Source organism: Lynx rufus, unplaced genomic scaffold (assembly GCF_022079265.1).
Source record: "Lynx rufus isolate CCGP_SWC_20201006 ecotype Redwood Valley unplaced genomic scaffold, mLynRuf1.p SCAF_3, whole genome shotgun sequence".
Taxonomy (NCBI): domain Eukaryota; kingdom Metazoa; phylum Chordata; class Mammalia; order Carnivora; family Felidae; genus Lynx; species Lynx rufus.
In genome coordinates this window covers 68,396,821-68,418,107 of record NW_025814845.1, presented here as the reverse complement: position 1 = coordinate 68,418,107, position 21,287 = coordinate 68,396,821, and the positions used below count along the sequence as shown (strand labels likewise).

The following is a 21,287-nucleotide window of genomic DNA, read 5'->3' as shown; positions in this document are numbered from 1 at the left end:
TTATGTATCAACCTGACTGGACCACAGGATGCCTAGATAGTTGTTTAAATATTTTGGGAATTTTTGTGAGAGTTTTTTGGATAATATGAACACTTAATTAAGTAGACTGAGTAAAGTAGATTGCTTTTCTATTGTGGGTGGGCCTCATCCAATCATCTGAAGGCTGAACAGAATAAAATGGTTTACCCGTTCCTGAGGAATAGAAAATATCTTTCTGTGAGACTGTCTTTGAACTAGGACATAAGCTTAAAAAAAATTTTTTTTTTTTTGAGTGACAGAGAGAGTGAGAGCGAGAAAGCGTACATGAGTGGGGGAGAGGCAGAGAGAGAGGGAGACTGAGAATCCCAAGCAGGCTCTGGCTGTCAGCATAGAGCCCGACATGGGGCTAGATCCCAGAAATCGTGAGATCATGACCTGAGTGGAAATCAAGAATTGGATGCTTAACCAACTGAGCCACCCAGGTGCTCAGCTTTTTTCTTGCCTTTGGACTTGAACATCAGCTCTTCTGGGTCTCAGGCCTGCTGGCTTTCAGACTGGAACTTACCATCAGTTATCCTAGTTTTCAGGCCTTTGGCATTGGAAAGGACAAGGATGGCTAGGCTTGGGAACTGGACTTGAGAAATTCAGGCAATTAAGTGGATATGTGAAAAGGGAAGAGTCAGAGATAAAGATACAAAGAAAACGTGCATGGACAGGAGGGCACTTGAGTGAGCTAGTTAATATAACTGATGGGGAACAAAAATGTGTTTTTATCTTTACAGTTAGTTATAATGGGCTGGAATGTAAACTCTATCAGTGGAAAGACTTTGTCCTATTCACTACTCTATCCCAGGACCTTGAATAACACTTGACATATAATAGAGATAGATAATATTTAGTGGGTGCTTACTCTCTGCTGAGTACTGTTTTAAGTACTATTTTATTTAACTTTCTAATAACACTATGAAGCAAGTACTATCATCGTCTCTTTATATATAAGTCACCTGAGGCATAGAACAGTAAGCAAGTTGCATGTGGTCACACATCTTTCAAGTGACAAAGCCAGAAATTTTACTCAGAACCCAAATTTGATAAATATTTGTTGAAAAATAAAATGGGATAATAATGAAACAGTCATCACTGAGAAGGCTCAAAGAATACCCTCTACCTCTACATCCATTCTGTAAAGAGGAGCTGGAAAGTCTTCAAAGCTTTGGCTCACTGACCCTAAGACACTGGGTAAGATACTACAGTCTGATATGCAGATCCCTCCCACCCAGTGATCTCTCTGAAGAAATAAGAACTGCTTTATATGTGCTACATAGCTCCTTTTAGCAAAACCCCTTGAGATTTTGTGGCTCTCTATTTAATAGCAATAAAGCATAAATATCTTTGGGTGAAAAAAAAATCCTTAATTGTTTCTGCTCACTCAACAAATTCTGAGCATCTCCTAAGAGGCAGATATGGAGTGCAGCAATGGTTCTCCAACTTTATCACAGATCAGAATCATCTGGTAAAACACAGATAAGGGTCCTACCTCTGTGGTCTCTGATTTAGTAAATTTGGTGTGGGGTCTGAAAACTTGCTTTTCTTTTAAAAAAAAAATTTAAAGAATGTTTTATTTATTTTTGAGCATGAGAGTGTGAGTGGGGGAGAGACAGAGAGGGAGAGGGGAACAGAAGATCTACAGCGGGCTCTGTGCTGATAGCAGCAAGACTGATGCGGGGCTCAAACTCACAAACTGTGAGAGTATGACCCGAGCTGATGTCTGTTGCTCAACCAACTGAGCCACCCAGGTGCCCCTGAAAACTTGCTTTTCTAACAAGTTCCCATATGATGCTGATGCTGATGGCTGGGAGACAACACTTTGAGAACCACCAGCATAGAGCAGAGGCGATATAATAATGAGTATTATAATAATGAGACAGGGTCCCTTCCATCTCAAACCTTCTACTTCAGTAACCAAGACAAGATAATGTGGTGTACAAGAGAGTACAATTAGTGTAAGAGAAAACTTTAGATTTACAGGAAAAGTTAGCCAGACAATGAGGAGATGAGGCAAGAGCTGAGATGGTGTGAAAGAGTATTCGAGGCTGGAGGAAAGGAATGCGCAAAGACTAAGAAGAAAGAAAGCACTTAGCACATCCAAGACATTGAAGTAAATCCAGAATGGTTGAGTCATAAAGCTTGAGATAAAGACTGCTCAGAGAGAAGGCTGGTGCAGTGTACCCTCAAAGACCATGGTAAGGAGTCTAAAGTTTCTTCAAGTGAAATGCAGATCTAAACATTTTTTTAATGTTTATTTATTTTTGAGATGGAGAAAGACAGACAGAGACAGAGAGAGAGAGAGAGAGAGAGAGAGAGGCAGAAAGAAAGGGAGAGAGGATCCAAAGTGGGCTCTGCACTGACAGCAGAGAGCCCAACGCAGGGCTCGAACCCACGAACTGCAAGATCATGACCTGAGCCAAAGTTGGATGCTTAACCGACTGAGCCACTCAGGCGCCCCAAGAATGTGAATAATTTTAAGCAGCAAAGGGACAATATCAAATACGAGTTTTCAAAAATGCACTGGCTAGTTTAAAGAATGAACTGGCCAGGGGCAAGACTGGAGGCAGGGAGATTATTAGAAAGTATTTGCAGCACTGGTCATTCATGATGGACTGGACAAAGTAGAGGCACTGAGGACTAACGGAAATAGATGGATGTGAGAGACACTGAAGAATTAGAATCAATAGGAATTAATCACTGACTAGATTTAGGAACGAGGGCCTGAAGTGAATGAAAAGTTAAGAATGACATCTTAAGAGTCTTTCTTGCAAACTGGGGAAACGATGGCCCATTTATTTACAGGGAGCACACAAAAGAGGAGAAAGCTTCCAGTGTGTGAAAAGATATTTAGTTTCAGATCTAGTGAGTCTGAGATGCCTGTGGGACATTCTGGTGAATATATCTAACATGTGGCTGTATATTTAAATTAAAGAGCTTTGTGTTAAAGATATATAAACTTGAGGGGTGCCTGGGTGGCTCAGTTGGTTGGGTGTTCGATATTGGCTCGGGTCATGATCTTGCAGTTTGTGGGTTCAAGACCTGCATCAGGCTCTATGCTGACAGCTCAGAGCCTGGAGCCTGCTTCAGATTCTGTGTCTCCCACTCTCTCTGCCCCTCCCCTGCTCATGCTCTGTCTCTGAAAAAATGAATAAGCATTAAAAAAAAAAAAGATACATAAGTTTGGGAGCTAGCAGCAGATAGTCATGGATGTTTAGCCTTTAAAAAAGAGGAAACCAATTTGACAATAAATTGCATATAAAAAAATAAATAAAAATAAACAAGAATCTGATAAAAGCCAAGAGCCCTCTATCCAGAAAAATACATGTATTCATATTTTCTTGGCATATAATTAAAAAAATTTTAATGGCCTCCTGAATCCACTTCTTTGACTTTGAAGGGTATCATGGGTTAGGATCCCAAAATATAAAACAATTGTAAAAATTTACTTGGTCATAACTCTTCTTTTCTTTCTGTACTTCCTGGGAGGGGGTACCTCCCCCCCACCCCCAATTATTTTGAAATCTCAAATCAGCAGGTTGGCATTTTCTAGTTTTAAAATTAACCTGTTCCCCTCACCCATTACCTTCTACATCTCACCACACTTTAGATATTTGAGAAGTACATTCAGCTAGTTTCTGATAGATACTACTATCTTAACCTATCTGCCAACTTAGTTTACTCTAAGCTATTGTAGGGCTTGAAACATTAGTTTATATACACTACAGACCATGAGTATCTGGAGGAGACCCACTCATTATAGACTGGCCTCAGGAATCTGCTGAAATGGGATATTTCAGGGTCTATTTTGGTCTCCTGTGTCTCTCTTTCATGGTTTAAGTTTCCATCATAAGAATTATTCAAGTATATAAGACCCTATATACTAAAAGACTAATATGATGAAACTATATTACCTGACAAGAGTACCACATAATGCCATTAGCTCTGAATAACATATTATCAGAGATTAGTTTATTAGGTAGTGGAACATGGTATATTGAGGTGATGATACTTTAAAAAGAACTAAATTTAGGGGCGCCTGGGTGGCTCAGTCGGTTGAGCGTCTGACTTCAGCTCAGGTCATGATCTCACACTCCGTGAGTTCGAGCCCCACGCCGGGCTCTGTGCTGACAGGTCAGAGCCTGGAGCCCGCTTCCGATTCTGTGTCTCCCTCTGTCTCTGCCCCTCCCCCACTCATGCTCTGTCTCTCTCTGCCTCAAAAATAAATAAAAACAGTAAAAAAAAATAAAAAGAACTAAATTTGTATAGAGCTCTGTACCTATCACAACCATAGCATTTGACTCTTTAAAAAAAATTGTGGTACAAAATATAACATTAAATTTACCATTTTAATAATTTTTAAGTGTACAGTTCAGCAGTGTTAGCATATTCACTTTGTTGTATGCCAGATCTCTAAAAGTTTTTTATCTTGCAAAACTGAAACTCTGTGTATACTAAACATAAATTCCTCCTTCAGCCACTCACCAGCCTTGGGTAACTACATTTCTACTTTCTGTTTCTAAGGTCTGACTAGTTTATATATGTAACATGAGTATAATCAGAGAGTATTTGTCTTTTTGTGATTGGCTTATTTGTTTAGCATAATGTCCAAAGGGTCACCCATGTTGCAGCATGTGACAGGATTTCCTTCTTTTTAAAGGCTGCATAATACTCCATTGGATGTATATGCCACATTTTTTTTTAAATGTTCATCTTTGAGAGAGAGACAGAGCGTGAGTGGTGGAGGGGAAGAGACAGGGGGAGACATGGAATCTGAAGCAGGCTCCAGGCTCTGAGCTGTCAGCAGAATCCGATGTGGGTCTTGAACTCATGAACCGCAAGATCATGACCTGAATCGAAGATGGATGCTTAAACGACTGAGTTACCCCTGCCACATTTACCCGTGCCACATTTTCTTTATCCATTCATCCATCAATGGACATTTGAGTTGCTTCAACTTCTTGGGTATTAAGAATACAGCTGCAATAAACATGGGTATGCAAATATCTCTTCAAGATCTTGCTTTGAATTCTTTTGGATATGTACCTAGAGGTGAGATTATTGGATTACACAGTAATCACACAGGAAACTCTGTACTGTTTTCCATATTGGTTGCATCATTTTACATTCCTAAAAACAGTGCACAAAGGTTCCAATTTCTCTGCATCCTTGATTAACACTATTTTCTGTTCTTTTGATAGCTGCCATCCTAGTAGGTGTGAGGTAGACATCTCCACAACCCCAATATTTAAAGTTTTCAATCTAATTGTGTTACTGCATATTGGACTCTGGTACTAGACAGTCCTGGAGTTTCTTCTTTAGTGATCTGCATAGTGCCTGTCATATAATAAGTATACTTATCAAATTTATGGGTGAATGAATAAACAAATGAGAAGGAGGGGAGAAAGGATGCATTAATAAGATTTAATATGGAGTAAGTATAGTATAATGGGGGTAAAGATATTCGGTCTTCTTTTTTTTTAAAGATTTAATTAATTAATTAATTAAATTTTTGATGTTTATTTATTTTGAGAGAGAGAGTGAGAGCACGTGCATGGGCAGGGGGAGGGGCAGAGACAGAGAAGAGAGAGAATTCCAAGCAAGTTCTGTGCTGTCAGTGCAGAGCTCAATGCTAGCTCAATCCCACAAACTGTGAGATCATGACCTGAGCTGAAATCAAGATTTGGATGCTTAACCTACTGAGCCATCCAGGCACTCCTAAAGATTTTATTTTTAAGTAATCTCTACCAAATGTGGGGCTCGAACTTACAACCCCAAGATCAAAAGTCACACAGTCCACCAACTGAGCCAGCCAGGCGCCCCTGGTCTTTTTTGACAAGTTCAGTTGAAGCTTCTGCTAAGGTTGGAAAAGCAAATTTCCAGTATTGTTCTTATAAAGATGACCCTTGATTTTCAAGAAGAACAGAGATGATAGGGGCCACAATTCCTGATATTTAGATTACAAATTAGTGGCAATAAACACTTAAACTAAGATTCCTTTAGTTTATCAGGGATATAGTACAAATCCCTGGAGTATATCAATATTCTTGAAGACAAATCACAACAAGAATTTGTCTCAGGTTCCAATCCCATCAAATTGATTTCAAAAGAACTGCCAAATTAAGCACAGCATGTACCATGCAAGCAGGAAGTGAACAATTACCAGTAAGACAGAAAAGCCAGAGGATCAAAAATCTTAGTGTGACCTGTATAAACCTGTCGAGTTTTTAAAGAGGCATGTTATCTTGAAAAGTAAAACTTTAAGGCAAATAAATGAAAGTGCCTATTTATAGAGCTGGTAGTTGAGGTAAATTTTTTCATACAGCTGTACATATACAGTTTACAAAACAAGTTCCACTGAGTGAAGAAAACATTTTTATGCATCAAGATCTTACCAAATACTCATTGTTATTCACAATACTGTGCTAGGCATCGAGTATTATTTTAAAAAACATTGATATATTATATACTATCAATAGCAAGAATGTATTGCATACTAGTTAATGACATATCCTTAACTCATAAAAGTTGTGAAATGCAGTTACCGTCCTCTTTTTCAGTACACCCCTGCCCCATTAAAATCATAATACTAGAATAGTGCTTTTTAATTTTAATTTTCACACCACAATGTGAAATTAGTAAGTTTCCATGAATTTATTGGCCATTAGTGGTCAAATAAATGTAATTCCTTTTGCTCCACTCCCCAAAAAGAATACTAGAATATAAGACTACTCCTCTGACCTTTGCTTTATACTTATATTGCAAACAGGAATGGGATCAAAAAACTTGTCTTTGATTTTCTTCATACTTAGAATTGCACTGGAGCTTTTAAGGCATGAGGTAAACAGAAGTTCCCATTAGATTCACAAATAAATCAACTTTACTTTACCACAGTAATGGCAACAATACCACACCCATCCCATCTCAGCTCTGGCTCCTAAAACTTAGTCTAGTTAACAGGCAGGCTTCAATCACTTTCTCAACCATGTGCTCTAACAATTGAACCTAAACACAAGGCAGTTTACTTGTTTGGGTATCCTGACATCACAGGGCAAAATGGGAAAGCCTTACGCAAATTAGAAAGGCACTTGTGCACCTAAAAGTTTTACTAAGCACTTTTTTCTTCTATTGTGGATTTTAAATGCCTTCCAGAAAGAATTCATAAACCACTGTGCAAAACTTTTCATAATTTGAAAAAACCCTATTATAATTCAGTAGAAGTTTTCAAAACTAAGACATCCATGGCTTTACTCTATTGCAGAGGTCACCAGATCCACTTGAGAGACTGATAAAGTTATGGACACCCTTCTCTGAACGTGCTCAAACATGCAAAACTTAGTTTGCCATTTCACTGGTTTGTAGATATCCTGGAGTTCAATTAAGATCTAGAGATATCAAGTGTTAAATAATTTGCACACACACTATGCCTATTTCCAATGTTCTAATTACCTTCTATCTTTTAAAAGTTTATTATTAAATGAACCACACACACAGAATGTACAGAATGAATGCCTGCTATTTAAATAATAACAGTAAATAACTATATATATGCTATCCAGCTTAATAAAACACACTACCAGTACATTTGAATACTCTCATGATCTATAACAATGACCAACACTCCCAAAATTCTTAAGCAGTTCATGGTGTAGATAAACTGGGTAGATAAACCTGGATTTTCTACCAATTCTATTTAGTCTTCTTTTAGAAACACAATGGCTCAAATCAAGATGCCTTCTTCTAGCTTAATCAATACACATGTGTGCACGCACACACACATACACAAATACACACACTTTCTCCTCCTCTTTCCTTCTCTCTCTCCCTCTCTGAAAAGGGAAACATTCACTGACAGTGATAGGATGGAAGGATAAATTAGTACAATTCCTTTTACATGGAAATTAGGCAATGTATATCAAAATTTTAAATGCACAAACTTTTTGGGGCGCCTGGGTGGCTCAGTCGGTTGAGCGGCCGACTTCAGCTCAGGTCATGATCTCGCGGCTTGTGAGCTCAAGCCCCGCGTCGGGCTCTGTGCTGACAGCTTGCAGCCTGGAGCCTGTTTCGGATTCTGTGTCTCCCTCTCTGTCTGTCCCTAACCCACTTGCATTCTGTCTCTCTCTCAAAAATAAATACACATTAAAAAAAAAATGCACAAACTTTTAGGTTTTACTACCAGGAAATTATTATGTTAGTTTTTACACTTATGTGGAATAATGTAAGGGAAATAATATTCATACCCAGTTCTTAATTCTCCAGAGTTCCATATCTAAATTATCACAACCTGTATGTGTGTGTGTGTGTGTGTGTATATATATATATATATATATATATATATATATATATATATAAATTTTTTCATAGCCTTGACAATGAAATGAGATCTTCTGATGTCAATGCTATTGCCATCCTCAGATTGGATATTTCCATCATGAACTTTTCCTTCTTAATTGTTCCATCAAATGAATTGTCAAACTGTGAAATTTGCTTCCATTGTATCCCTTTCATCCATGCCTTTACATTCCCAAGGCATCACATGATTTTCAGCTCTTTCCCCAGATTATTAAAAGTCCCTTATTAGATTTCTACACAATTCCTATACATTTTGTTATGTGTGTATAGATGTGTGTAGTATAGACTTTGTATATTGTATATATTCCTATATAATACAATCCCTATATGATCTTTCATCTTATTAGTTATCCACACTTTTGTCAAACTTCCCCTCTAAAATCACAAGTCACATCATAATCACTCTCCTAAAAATATGCCTCAGAAGCAAGTCTCAAGTACTGGTATTCAAAGTCTTCTTTATTCTGATTTAATAGTCTCCTTCTCTTTAACCACAGGCTTCCAGGTACCTAATGCTCTAGCCTAGCTAGTCTAACCAAACATTCCCTTATCATAGTGGACAATTTTTTATCTCTTATCATTGCATATACCAACAACCTTGAGTGGAACGTTCACATCTACTTATTTTTACTTTTCTAAATTCTACTCATTCTTCATAGCCCAACACAAATGCTACCTTTCCTGTGATATCATTCTAAGCTAAAAATTAACTGCTCCTCTTCCAACATTCTAAAATAGTCTACCCCTGTATATTTATTTTAATCCATATATTACAGGTTGTTCTATATACATTGATCAGGATCAATTCTCTAGTTATTTTTGCATCTTCCTCACAAATACAGTGCTTTAAAAATTTTTTTTTTTTCAACGTTTATTTATTTTTGGGACAGAGAGAGACAGAGCATGAATGGGGGAGGGGCAGAGAGAGAGGGAGACACAGAATCGGAAACAGGCTCCAGGCTCTGAGCCATCAGCCCAGAGCCTGACGCGGGGCTCGAACTCACGGACCGCGAGATCGTGACCTGGCTGAAGTCGGACGCTCAACCGACTGCGCCACCCAGGCGCCCCACAAATACAGTGCTTTAAACACAGCAGGCATTTAGTATTTTTAAGCATGACATAATAATGGCTCACCTTACTAATAAAAAATATTGTTTCTTAGATCCACAAATTTTTATAAAACTATTCTCACACAAAATAAATACGCACTTCTTGGAATACATGATCATTTAAAATTCAGTGGCTCTTTTTCAGAGGGTGGGGGGCGGGTATCCCAGGGTCTTTTACTTTTCCTACCCCCACCCAAAATAAAAAAACAAAACCAAGCTAAAAACACTTAACAGTTACCTTTTCAACATCCGAGAGAGAAGTTAGTGATTGATTTTGAAGAACTTCTGGTGCGGTGAATGCGCGAAGATCCTGATCGGAAATATTTTCATCTGTAAAGGACACACTACCAGATGGCAGCAACAGCAGAGACCATGGAGAAATGATGAAACCAAGGGCAGCAGGATCAGCTACGCTTACTGGTTTGTAACCACATAGAATAAAAAGAAAAAAAAAAAACTGCTTAAAATTATAATCAAAGTATAGATCATTTAAATGACTATCCCAGCCTATGCATATTGTGTCCAAGTGCAGTGGCAAACACCAAATCAATATGCTACAAACAGAGTGGGTTTCACGTATCTGCTGCTACCAGCATTACCAGCAACACCACCTTGGTTGGACTTAATCTCTTAAAACTTAGATGGTAAACCTTAGAAAGTAGAAATACAGATTTTCACTGTCAGTCATGAGAATGACACGTGGTTCAAAAACTTTACCGCAGTGATACAAATGTGCACAAGGATCAAGTAGTTCTTAAACTTTGGGGGGGGGATCATGGATTCTTTTGAGGATCTGGTGAAAAGTATGGTCTCTTTTTCATGGGAATGGATAAAAAATATAAAACTGTACACAAAAGAGATTCATGGATCTCCTTATAGCCCTTTTATGGACCCTATGCTAAGTAAGATTTCCTGATTTAGACTATAGTGTTGTCAAACATAAAAAATAATTTCTTTGACCATTCATCAGATTTGGAATTAGCAAAGTCTCAACTATATGAAAGTCTCTTGTTTTGTATCAAAATATGTATTTGTCTGAATTCTAATTTTTGTTTTGTTTGTGTTTGTTCATTTCACTAGAACTTCAGGCAGCTTCTGTACTACCAAATGTGATCATTGGGGTCTCTAACAATTTTTTGTTTCAATGCTTGCCTGTGTGGTGCCTAAGAGCTCATGTGTAAAAGCATTAAAAAAAAAAAATTCCTTAGGGGCACCTGGGTGGCTCAGTCAGTTGGGCGTCTGATTCTTGGTTTTGGCTTAGGTCATGATCCCAGGATCTTGGGATCAAGCCTCGCATCGGGCTCCACACTGAGTGGGGAGCCTGCTTAAGATTCTCTCTCTCTCTCTCTCTCTCTCTCTCTCTCTCTCTGCCTACCCCCCCCCCCCCCGCTTACACTCTTTCTCTCTCCAAAATAAAGAAAAAAATTAAAAAATCTTTTGAAAAAAATAATTCCTTAGATTTTAGCAGGCCTTCTTCGAAAAGTAAAGGTATACATTAGGCTCAACAAAATATACTTATTAGAGGGAATTTTATTTTGTCCTCCCATTTCAAAAGGAATTTAATATAAGTTTTAAGGTAACTGCTATGTGAACTGGATCACAGACTCAAGAAACTGCTATAAAGTCACAAAAGACCTGTGACTGCCAATGCCGCTATTATGCAATCTGAACAGGTTGTACTGATATCTAAGTCAAATCATAAGAAATTGCCAGAGTTTATGGCACAGTTTGTTAAACATCCTATAGTACCTATTCTTTCCTGAAAACAACTTTTATTAGAACTGAATCATCCATACTTTCTGACTTTTAAACCTCTACCTATGGTCAAGATTCTGACCAGAATAAAATGAAATAAAAAGTAAACTATTAAAATTCATTCCTTTTTTGAAGACTAAAAGGACAACTATATGTTCTCCTGCATTTTTCATGAATCTGAAACATGTCTTTAATAACTGTGTCAAGGGAGAAAAGTGTGTTTGAATGTATCCTTTGATCAGTCAGCACATCTTACGTTGCACCAAAGCTGAGTTACAGACCAATGATCCTTACAGTCCTACCCAATCACATATCAGACCGCTAAAAACATGGCTCACAATTCTTAAGGTAACGTATGTTTTAATGAATCATTGCAGCTGGTAAACCTAGGTATATTGTTGTCTTTCACAGCCACTTTACACATTTTCTGTTAAATGCTTCTTCTTGGGTATTTCATGCACAAATATTACACAATCAAACTAAAGAGAACTCAAACAAGGAAGAACAATATTTTCTTTGCCAAATGATGCTGTCCGAAATACTGGTATTTCCCATGTCACAGATATTTATAAAACAGTCCACAACCAATTCCTTTCAAATTAGCAATAAAAGGGAACAAACACTAGGAGACCAGTAAGGAAGGCAATTCACTAATATCTGATATGAGATACTGATGGCCTAGAACCATCTTAGTAACAGTAGGGGTGGTGGAGAACCTGTTAAAACCTGAATGTATTTTAAAGGGAGTGACAACAGAATTTCCTGACAAACTGGATGTGAAGCAAGAGGAAGAGAAGAATCAGGATGACTCCTAGATTTTGGTCTTAGTAATGGGAAAGATGGAGGGTCATCAACTGAGGTAGAGGAGATACAGGATGGCACAGGTTGCTGAGGTAGGGCTTGCAAGATGGTGGTTGGAATGGGATCTGCTACATTTAGTATCTACTAGATCTGTATCACGTAGGCAGCTGGATTTGGAACTGGGAAAAAGGTCTGAACTGGACATACATTTGGGGAGTCACTGGCCTACTAGACAGTATTTAACGTCTTGTGATTGGGTAAACTCACCAAAAAATTTGTTTGAGATAGAAATCAAGGACAAGGATTGTACCCTGGGGTACTTCAACATTAAGACTAACTGCCCCTTGTCAGTCTTTTTTTCTACAGGTTGTTCTTCTCTTGGGCATCTGTGCAAGCATGGTATTGTAATCTCCCTCTCACACTTCTTTCACTCATCACTCCCAATCTCCACCTCACTATTTTAAATAATTCTTTTTGTTAGTCTTTCCAAACAGCTGCCCAGTTTCTAATCCTAAAGCTAAGAGAAGAAGCTGGGATTCTAACTCTCGTATCTAATTCCTGTCAGCCTTATTTGGGGGATAGAATTATGATTTCTAGTATATCTATTACCACTTGAATTTGTAAATAATTGGACATCACAGCTAACTCAAGAGGCATAAATGCCACTCGGAAATCTAAAGGCTATGTTCTGTCCTGCCATACTGGATACTGGTGTCCACTTAGACCCAAAAGAGTTTGCTACTCTCCTCCTCATCTCAGGCCACAGACTAACCCTATCCTTGACAGGGTAGCACAGTATAGAAACTGTAAAAGGTGAAAGCAATCCATAATCGCTTAACAGTCTGAAATTAAGAGATTTATTTATGAGCACAACCAAGGTCAGCAAAACTACTGTTACTCTGGCAAGAACTTTATCTTTCAAATTGTACTTTGTACAACAGGTTTGTGTTTATGTAAAGTATGCCATTATTATAAACACTATTCACATTTAAACATAATCTTCTCAACATGACAAGTCATTTGCTCAAGAGTCCACAGTATTACAGACAGAAAGCATGAGGTATCTGAGAAAAAAGAATACAAAGGGAGTATTAGAGGCAGCATAATTACTCTAACTACAATGAAGAAAGAATTATTTCTTTGTTTTATATGTGGCTGTTTAATATGAGTAAGATTTGACCATGGTTAAGGGGGAGATTCCAAAGAAAAGAAACAGCCAAAGTAAAGACACGTGGCCAGGAAATTATTAAGTTTGTACAAGGAACAGCAAGAACTTTGGGCAGAGAAATGGTAGAGAGCAGTGAGAAACAGAATTACTAAGGTTGGTCATATTTTTGCTTGTTAGAAAACACACACACATAAAGGAATGACACGGATTATTTTCATTGTTTTCAAATGTGTTTTTTAAATGTCTTGTAATAAAACTAAAGCAGCTGCAACAACACACTGCATTGTTGTCAAATACCCAAAACATACACACATGCAAACCCACAAGTGAGGAGAGGTAGGGTACTGGTTCAAATGAGTGTAATTCACTGTCCTGGTCTAACTACAAGGAAAGAATTTAAAGCAAATGCATTCAGAATCCTTCACAGAATGCTAACAAAAGAATATTTAAAAATGGAATTCCAGAAGCTTGTAATTTGATGTCCTACAATGTTTTAGTTGTGTGATGATTATCCTCAAGAATGCTATTATTATGAAACAGTAAATCTGATGTGAACTGATTCCAGGAGTCAAATGATTCTATTTATAGATTTTTACCAACATTCCACAGAAAAAGTTGCTTAAACAGAATTTCAAGCAGCTAGAGGCAAAGTTAGAAATAAGCAAAAATCTGATATGCAAAGAAGCATCTTACTTAGAGCTTCTTTCTGACGTTCCCTTAAACTAAGACCCATATCCACACTTTTTTTTCCTCCTGAGGGAGCTTACTTTCTATTGTCCCCTTCATTTTATTTTTCAGCCTTTCAATTATGGCATTAAGAGGGAAATGATCATAACTGGTAACACAAACGATAACAGGACTAAATAAAAGTATCAGGAAATCATCTAAAGACTTAGAACAACAACATCATTTTGACCTGAAAAATCCCTTTTCCTATTTAAATATATATACAGAAATTGTAGTCCTACTTCCAAATGTTCTGTTAGAGTGATTGGCAAAAATCTATGCAGAGGTCACTGTTCCAAACTCCGAAGAATTTCACGAACTCATTCTATAAAACAGAATTCTCTAAAAAATTCAGTTCATATGTGCATACAAATATAGACATTGTTAGATAAATCATCTGGTATAACAATGCACAAACAGAAAAAAATAATTGGTTTAGAATGTTTCAACATTTTCTCGATTAGTAAAACTTTGTGATAAATTATTTAAGATTTACTGGAAATTACAGTCTATCTTATAGATCAATTCCCAATTAAAATTTGATACCTCATAAATTTTGTTACTACTTTTTTAAAACTTCAGTTTTTATTTAAAAAAATTTTTATTTTTTTTTAATTTTTTTTTAAATTTTTTTTTTCAACGTTTATTTATTTTTGACAGAGAGAGACAGAGCATGAACGGGGGAGGGGCAGAGAGAGAGGGAGACACAGAATCGGAAACAGGCTCCAGGCTCTGAGCCATCAGCCCAGAGCCTGACGCGGGGCTCAAACTCACGGACCGCGAGATCGTGACCTGGCTGAAGTCGGACGCTTAACCGACTGCGCCACCCAGGCGCCCCTAAAAAAATTTTTTTTTAATGTTTATTTATTTTTGAGAGAGACAGAAACAGAATGTGAATAGGTTAGGGGCAGAGAGAGAGAGGGAAACACAGAAGCAGAAGTAGGCTCCAGGCTCTGAGCTGTCAGAACAGAGCCTGACGCGGGGCTCGAACTCTCACGAGCTGTGAGATCATGACCTGAGCCAAAGTCGGACGCTAAACCGACTGAGCCACCCAGGCGCCCCAAAACTTCAGTTTTTCTAATATGAATCAGAATAGAACAGCAATCCTGTTTTGAACAAATTGTGTAAATAATGGGAATTAAGACATCTATATAGTGTACATTAATAATGATAGTGTCTTCAAAGACATTAATGTTTACATCACGTATATTTTCTTTTAATAAATGCCTACAAAGCTTTGGTCCTCAAGAATTTATATTCTGGTGCAATAGGTCCCAGACTTTGCTAATCATCAAAATCTCTAAACTCAACCAGGAGACTTAGAAACACACCAGACAGCTGTAAGCTTCATTTCATTCCTTTTAGTATCTGACTGTTAATTTAGGATGTAGTCTTATTTAAGAGCAGAAGTATGGTATAATGGTTAGGAGTTTAGACTGAAGCCGGAATCCCTAGGTTAATATCTTAGGTTTGACCTTTACAGCTTATACTGTGATCTTAAATAAGTTTCCTAGCCTCTCTGTGCCTCGACTTCTTCAGGTAGGTAAGGTTGTTGTGAGGATTCATGGAAAAAGCTCTTAGAACTGTTCCTGGCACACAGAAAGTACAATACAAAAGTAGTAGCTGTTATGCTCACGTTGGCAGCACATACACAAAAGTGGTAGCTGTTATTATTTAATAAGTCTTTTCTCTGAAGATATCAGATGTAGACAGTACATCTAATAAAAAGACACTATTTAAAGTTCATCTCAGGGTGCCTCAGTGGCTCAGTCAGTTGAGCGTCTGACTTCGGCTCAGGTCATGATCTCATGGTTCGTGGGTTCGAGCCCTGCGTTAGGCTCTGCGCTGACAGCTCAGACCTGGACTCTGCTTCAGATTCTGTGTTTCCCTCGCTCTCTGCCCCTCCCTTGCTCACACCGTTCCGCTCTCTCAAAAACAAATAAACATTAAAAAAATTTTTTTAAGTTCATCTTCTACCACCTATTAGCTTTTTTTTTTCTCCAAAGGAAGAAGGTGCCTGTATTAGAAGTACTGTAAATTTCAGAAAAATAGAAAATATTAGATTTTTAGGAATTTTTTGGCATCTCTTACCTAGAAGTCATAAGAAATAGAGATGATTTAAAGTACAAGGTATCATACAATATTATTTTTTTCTTTAGTTCCTTGGGGGAATCTACCTTCTATAATGTTTTATTTATTACATGGTATTCCTAGTTAGCATAGACCTCAAATTTAGGAAACCTAGTTTAAAACTTTATAATCAGGGGCACCTGGGTGGCTCAGTCGATTGAGCGACCAACTTCAGCTCAGGTCATGATCTCACAACTCTTGAGTTTGAACCCCGCATCAGGCTCTGTGCTGACAGCTCATAGGCTGGAGCCTGCTTCTGCTTCTGTGTCTCCCTCTCTCTCTGTCCCTAATCCACTTGCATTCTGTCTCTGTCTCTCTCAAAAATAAATAAACATTAAAAAAATTTTTTAAACCCAAATTTATAATCAATACACATTGTACTTCCTGAGTAAACTACTCATGTGAAATTGATTGCCTTAAGGTATGACATGGATTATTAGATGATGTTAATTTGAATGTACACATATCAACTATGGTATCAGCATACAGTTTTAAAAATTTTTATTTGTAACAGAATTTTATAGCATGCCAATAAAATGAAATTATGCAGACAGGCCCTCTAATTGATGTATTTTTATGAGTTTTTTTTCATTAGAAGAGGAAAAAAAAAGACATTTTTATTTCTTAATGATGACACTTACTCACACAAGTACACACATTCGTTTTTCGTTTTTGCTTTTAAACACTAAACACATGTAAGCCACCTATCCAAACCACAACCACTGGAATCTTGGTAGGGCATCTGATCAATTAGACTTCTAGTAGTTTTGTTTTGTTATGTACGTGCAAGATTCTTGAGGTAATTCCAAATCATGCATCTTGTTAACAAAACACCAGTGATATCTGATTTTAACAAAGGTGGTATGTAGAGAATCTATTAGTAAAACTAAATTGGTTACGATTATTAAAGGCAACAGGGCATATATGGCTAGACAATATGTATAGAAGGAAACTGGTCTTAAGAATTTGCCCTCTTCTTCAGCAAATTTCCAGGCCACCTGATCCAAACAGCATGAAAGAAATAGTAGCAGTTTCTATCACATCTTCTTTCATTCTTTATTCTGAGGAAGCTGCCCACTTCATTCTTTTCATATGTTAAGTTCCTACTTTTTCATTTTTCTTTGGTGTTTACTTTTTCCACCAACTTTCTTTATGCTCATCAATAAAACCTGCATACCCAGGGTGCCTGGGTGGCTCAGTTGGCTGAGATTCTGACTTTTGATTTTGGTTCAGGTCATGATCCCAGGGTTGTGGGATTGAGCACCAAGTTGGGCTCTGCACTGACAGTGTGGAGCCTATTTGGAATTCTCTCTCTCTCTCTCTCTCTCTCTCTGTCTCCCTCCCTCCCTCCGTCCCTCCCTTGCCTGCATGCTCTCTCAAAAACTTTTAAAAAATTAAAAACAAAAACAAAAAAGCCCCTGCAAATCCAAAAATTATATGTCAAAATACTGAAAAAAATGCTTTTGTAACACTGTTTTTACACATTTTTTTCTAGAATGTAAGTGATTTAAGGATATGAACTATGAATTTCTTAGCGATCAAGTATAATGCTATCATAATAATACAATCGTGATACTTGAAAAAAATGAACTTGTTTACAATTCCAACTCTATACTACAGGTCCACAATCTTTTAAAGGTGTCCTTCTGCCCTGTTCTGTTATGACCATAATTTATCAATTTACATTTTGCTGGTCACCAAAAAAAGGTTATTTTGGAGCTTCATTATGAAAAAAAAATCCTCCAAAAAAACTAAAGTTTTCTTTGGAACTTTAAATTATTTACTGAGAGATTACTCTGGATCTTTATTTTATTCTCCAATCTTTATTATTTTCAGTTATTTTTTCCAACTATGATCCAAAGGAAGTGTCAGTTTTGTTAATTGGAATATTGAAACAAAGTCAAATTTACGAAGTATCTGCCTTAGGAGGGTTGGGGTAATTAAGAAAGTACACAAGCCTCCTGTCTCCTAAGTCACAGGATTTTGGTGTGGATTCTGGAGACAGGGCACAGGATTCTACACAGTATTTTCTAAAAGCTTCCTGGGGATTCGGATAACCATACCAGTTGATCCGACACACATATGAGAACTACTGCCCTTAACAGAGTCAGTAAAATGGTATCATGGCTCAATCAACCTGCTTCTTGTGCTTGCCTCATTTTTATGTCAACTAACTGATAGTAAGAACATCATGAGAGGAGTATGTATACCTTTATATTCTACCCTAATGCTTAAATTTTTTTTTCCGCTTTATGCCACAAGTGAGGTAGAGATATGGCAAATCAGAAAGTGTTACCAAGTAACTATTTTATCCAAATTATAATAAAGTCATTTTGTGTTAGAAAGGCAGAATGGCTGTCATAAATAACTTTAGATTGGAAGTGAGACCTAAATAGTTCTTTTCTATTTATGAGGAAGAAGCTGAATAAATGGCATCAAACTGAAGATCTCACTGTGCATTTAGAAAGAAATTGCCTTACCCACCTAATAAAGTTAACTTTTGTTTTTTTCTTTCTTGTTCCCAAAGTAAAGCAAACTACAAATGAACTTCTTATGCATTGTTTCTTCTGCAACACTTTCTAAATTTTTTTTTTTTCCCAACGTTTTTATTTATTTTTGGGACAGAGAGAGACAGAGCATGAACGGGGGAGGGGCAGAGAGAGAGGGAGACACAGAATCGGAAACAGGCTCCAGGCTCTGAGCCATCAGCCCAGAGCCTGACGCGGGGCTCAAACTCACGGACCGCGAGATCGTGACCTGGCTGAAGTCGGACGCTTAACCGACTGCGCCACCCAGGCGCCCCTCTGCAACACTTTCTAGAAACGCAGGATCTGTGTTGTATCTCCTTAAGCCTTGTGGTGAGCACTCTGATCCCCTACCCTGTCTGATATATGCATGTGTCATTAAGCATACAGCTTGTACCTACAAAAGATCCTGGGACTAATAGCAATTTTTATTTCCTGAAGGAGGGTCCAAACGGCAAGAGCAGCACTATTTCCTACATATGTAATCTTTCACGCTGTAGACTTCTTAAAGACAAATTTGCTTGAAAATGGTTTCTTTCTTAAAACACATCAATCGGGGCCGCCTGGGTGGCTTAGTCAGTTGAGCGTCCAACTTCGGCTTAGGTCATGATCTCAAGGTCTGTGAGTTCGAGCCCCGCGTCGGGCTCTGTGCCGACAGCTCGGAGCCTGGAGACTGTTTTGGATTCTGTGTCTCCCTCTCTCTCTGACCCTCCCCCATTCATGCTCTGTCTCTGTCTCAAAAAATTAATAAACGTTAAAAAATTTTTTAAGAAATACATCAATCGTATCTTATTTCACCATTCCATTCAAGCAGTTGCAAAAATGTGCATCTTGAATGGTAAAGTCTATTTAAAGCCTTGATTATATTGCTCGCTGAACAATTTTGGAACCAAGTGCTAATCTTCTTGAAGCAGTGGCATTTCTACTGCCACCCAGCAACTTCATGACAGTCTCTGTAGATCACACAGTAGCTGCATTATATTTTGCCAAATTAAAGTATAACGGAGGGAATTAGCAACAGAAATGAATTTTATAGTAAAGGCCATTATAAGATAGCAGGTTTTACTTTTTCTCCCCCCAACACAAAGTTCCAAGTTCCTAAAAAACATCTTCTTCTACTCCGGCTATCTGCATAAAACCAGGGGAAAAAAGATTACACATTTTCAAGAATGAACTCAGCAACTTGTAATTGCTTTCGAGGACTTGTAATTTATACAAAGACTGGAAAACTAATAATATCAAGGGTGACTAGCATTTATTTTATCTCTGGAGAACTGGATGAAAAGGTCAATGAAGATTACTGCATATTTTCGGTTTCTAGAAGAAGGAAATATATAGTTTTCCAGAGAGAAACTGGCTTTAATTATGATGACATGATTCCACATAACCATGATCTGAAGCTATTTATGAAAAATATTTTTGTATTTACTAATGCCATTCTCTGCTGCTCCTCAGATATAACCTCCCTATTTATATTTTCAAGAACTTTTCCTTCTCAAAGAGAAAAGGGAAAAGGAGGCATGTTTGAATGGTAAACAGTTCCATTTCCAAAAGGAAACATTTCTTGTGGAAATGTAAAGAATGACTGATACACATCACCCTGAGAAGGTAAAAATCTTAACCTGTTACTAAATGATACAAGACATAAAGCCCCTTTTTAATTTCTATATTTGAGTACAGGAATAGAGAATTAATTGTAGAATGCTTTCTTTAAAAAGCTTAGTTACAGAATGTTAAATCTCAAATGTTGACTAAAAGAAATCAGATAGAAAAGAGTTTAACTTACATTGTATGATTCTATTTGTATGATGTTTAAATTCAGGCAAAATCTATCTATGTAACATGCTATAATAATGATTACTCTTGGTAACCAAGAATTATCTAGGAAAAGAAATAAACCCATACTTACATGCCCAATTAATATACAACAAAGAAGGCAAGAATATAATAATTGGGAAAAGACTCTCCTCAACAAATGGTGCTGGGATAACTGGACAGCTACATGCAAAAGAAGAAACCTTTCTTACACCATACACAAAAATAAATTCAAAATGGATTGAGACCTGAACCATAAAAATCCTAGAGAGAACACAGGGAAAAATTTCTTTGACATAGCTGTAGCAACATTTTTCTAAGTATATTTTCTAAGGTAAGGGAAACAAAAGTAAAAATAAACTCTTGGGACTACATCAAAATAAAAAGGTTTTGCATAGAAAAGGAAGCCATCAACAAATAAAAAGCCAACCTGCTGAAAAGAAGATATTTGCAAATGATATAACCAATAACAAGTTAATATCCAAAATATAAAAAGAAATTATACAACTCAACACCAAAAAAACCCAAACAATCTTATTACAAAATGGACAGACGACCTGAAAAGACATTTTCTAAATACAGATGGCCAACACATAAATGAAAACATGGTCAACATCACTAACCAGCAGGGAAATGCAAATCAAAATTACAGCAAGATACCATCTTGCACCTGTCAGAATGGTTAAAAAATACAAGAAATAACAAGCGTTGGGATGATGTGGAGAAAAGGAACCCCCCCACGCATTACTGGTGGAAATATAAATTGGTGCAGCCACTGTGGAGAATAGTATGGAGGTTCCTCAAAATATTAAAAATAGAAACACTATATGATCCAGTAATTCCACTACTGGGTACTTAGCTAAAGAAAATGAACACACTAAT

The 21,287-nt window shown here is 37.3% G+C and overlaps 1 protein-coding gene across 4 annotated transcripts in view; it reads right to left on the bottom strand.

Moving 5' to 3' along the window:
- Window positions 1–21,287, bottom strand: part of PTPN13 (protein tyrosine phosphatase non-receptor type 13) — a 178,189-nt gene that overhangs the window by 135,874 nt on the left and 21,028 nt on the right. For all 4 annotated transcript variants that reach the window (XM_047091577.1, XM_047091578.1, XM_047091579.1 and 1 more), the window contains exon 2: window positions 9,724–9,902. In XM_047091577.1, coding sequence (XP_046947533.1) covers window positions 9,724–9,902 — 179 coding nt within the window. The remainder of the gene's footprint in view (window positions 1–9,723; window positions 9,903–21,287) is intronic.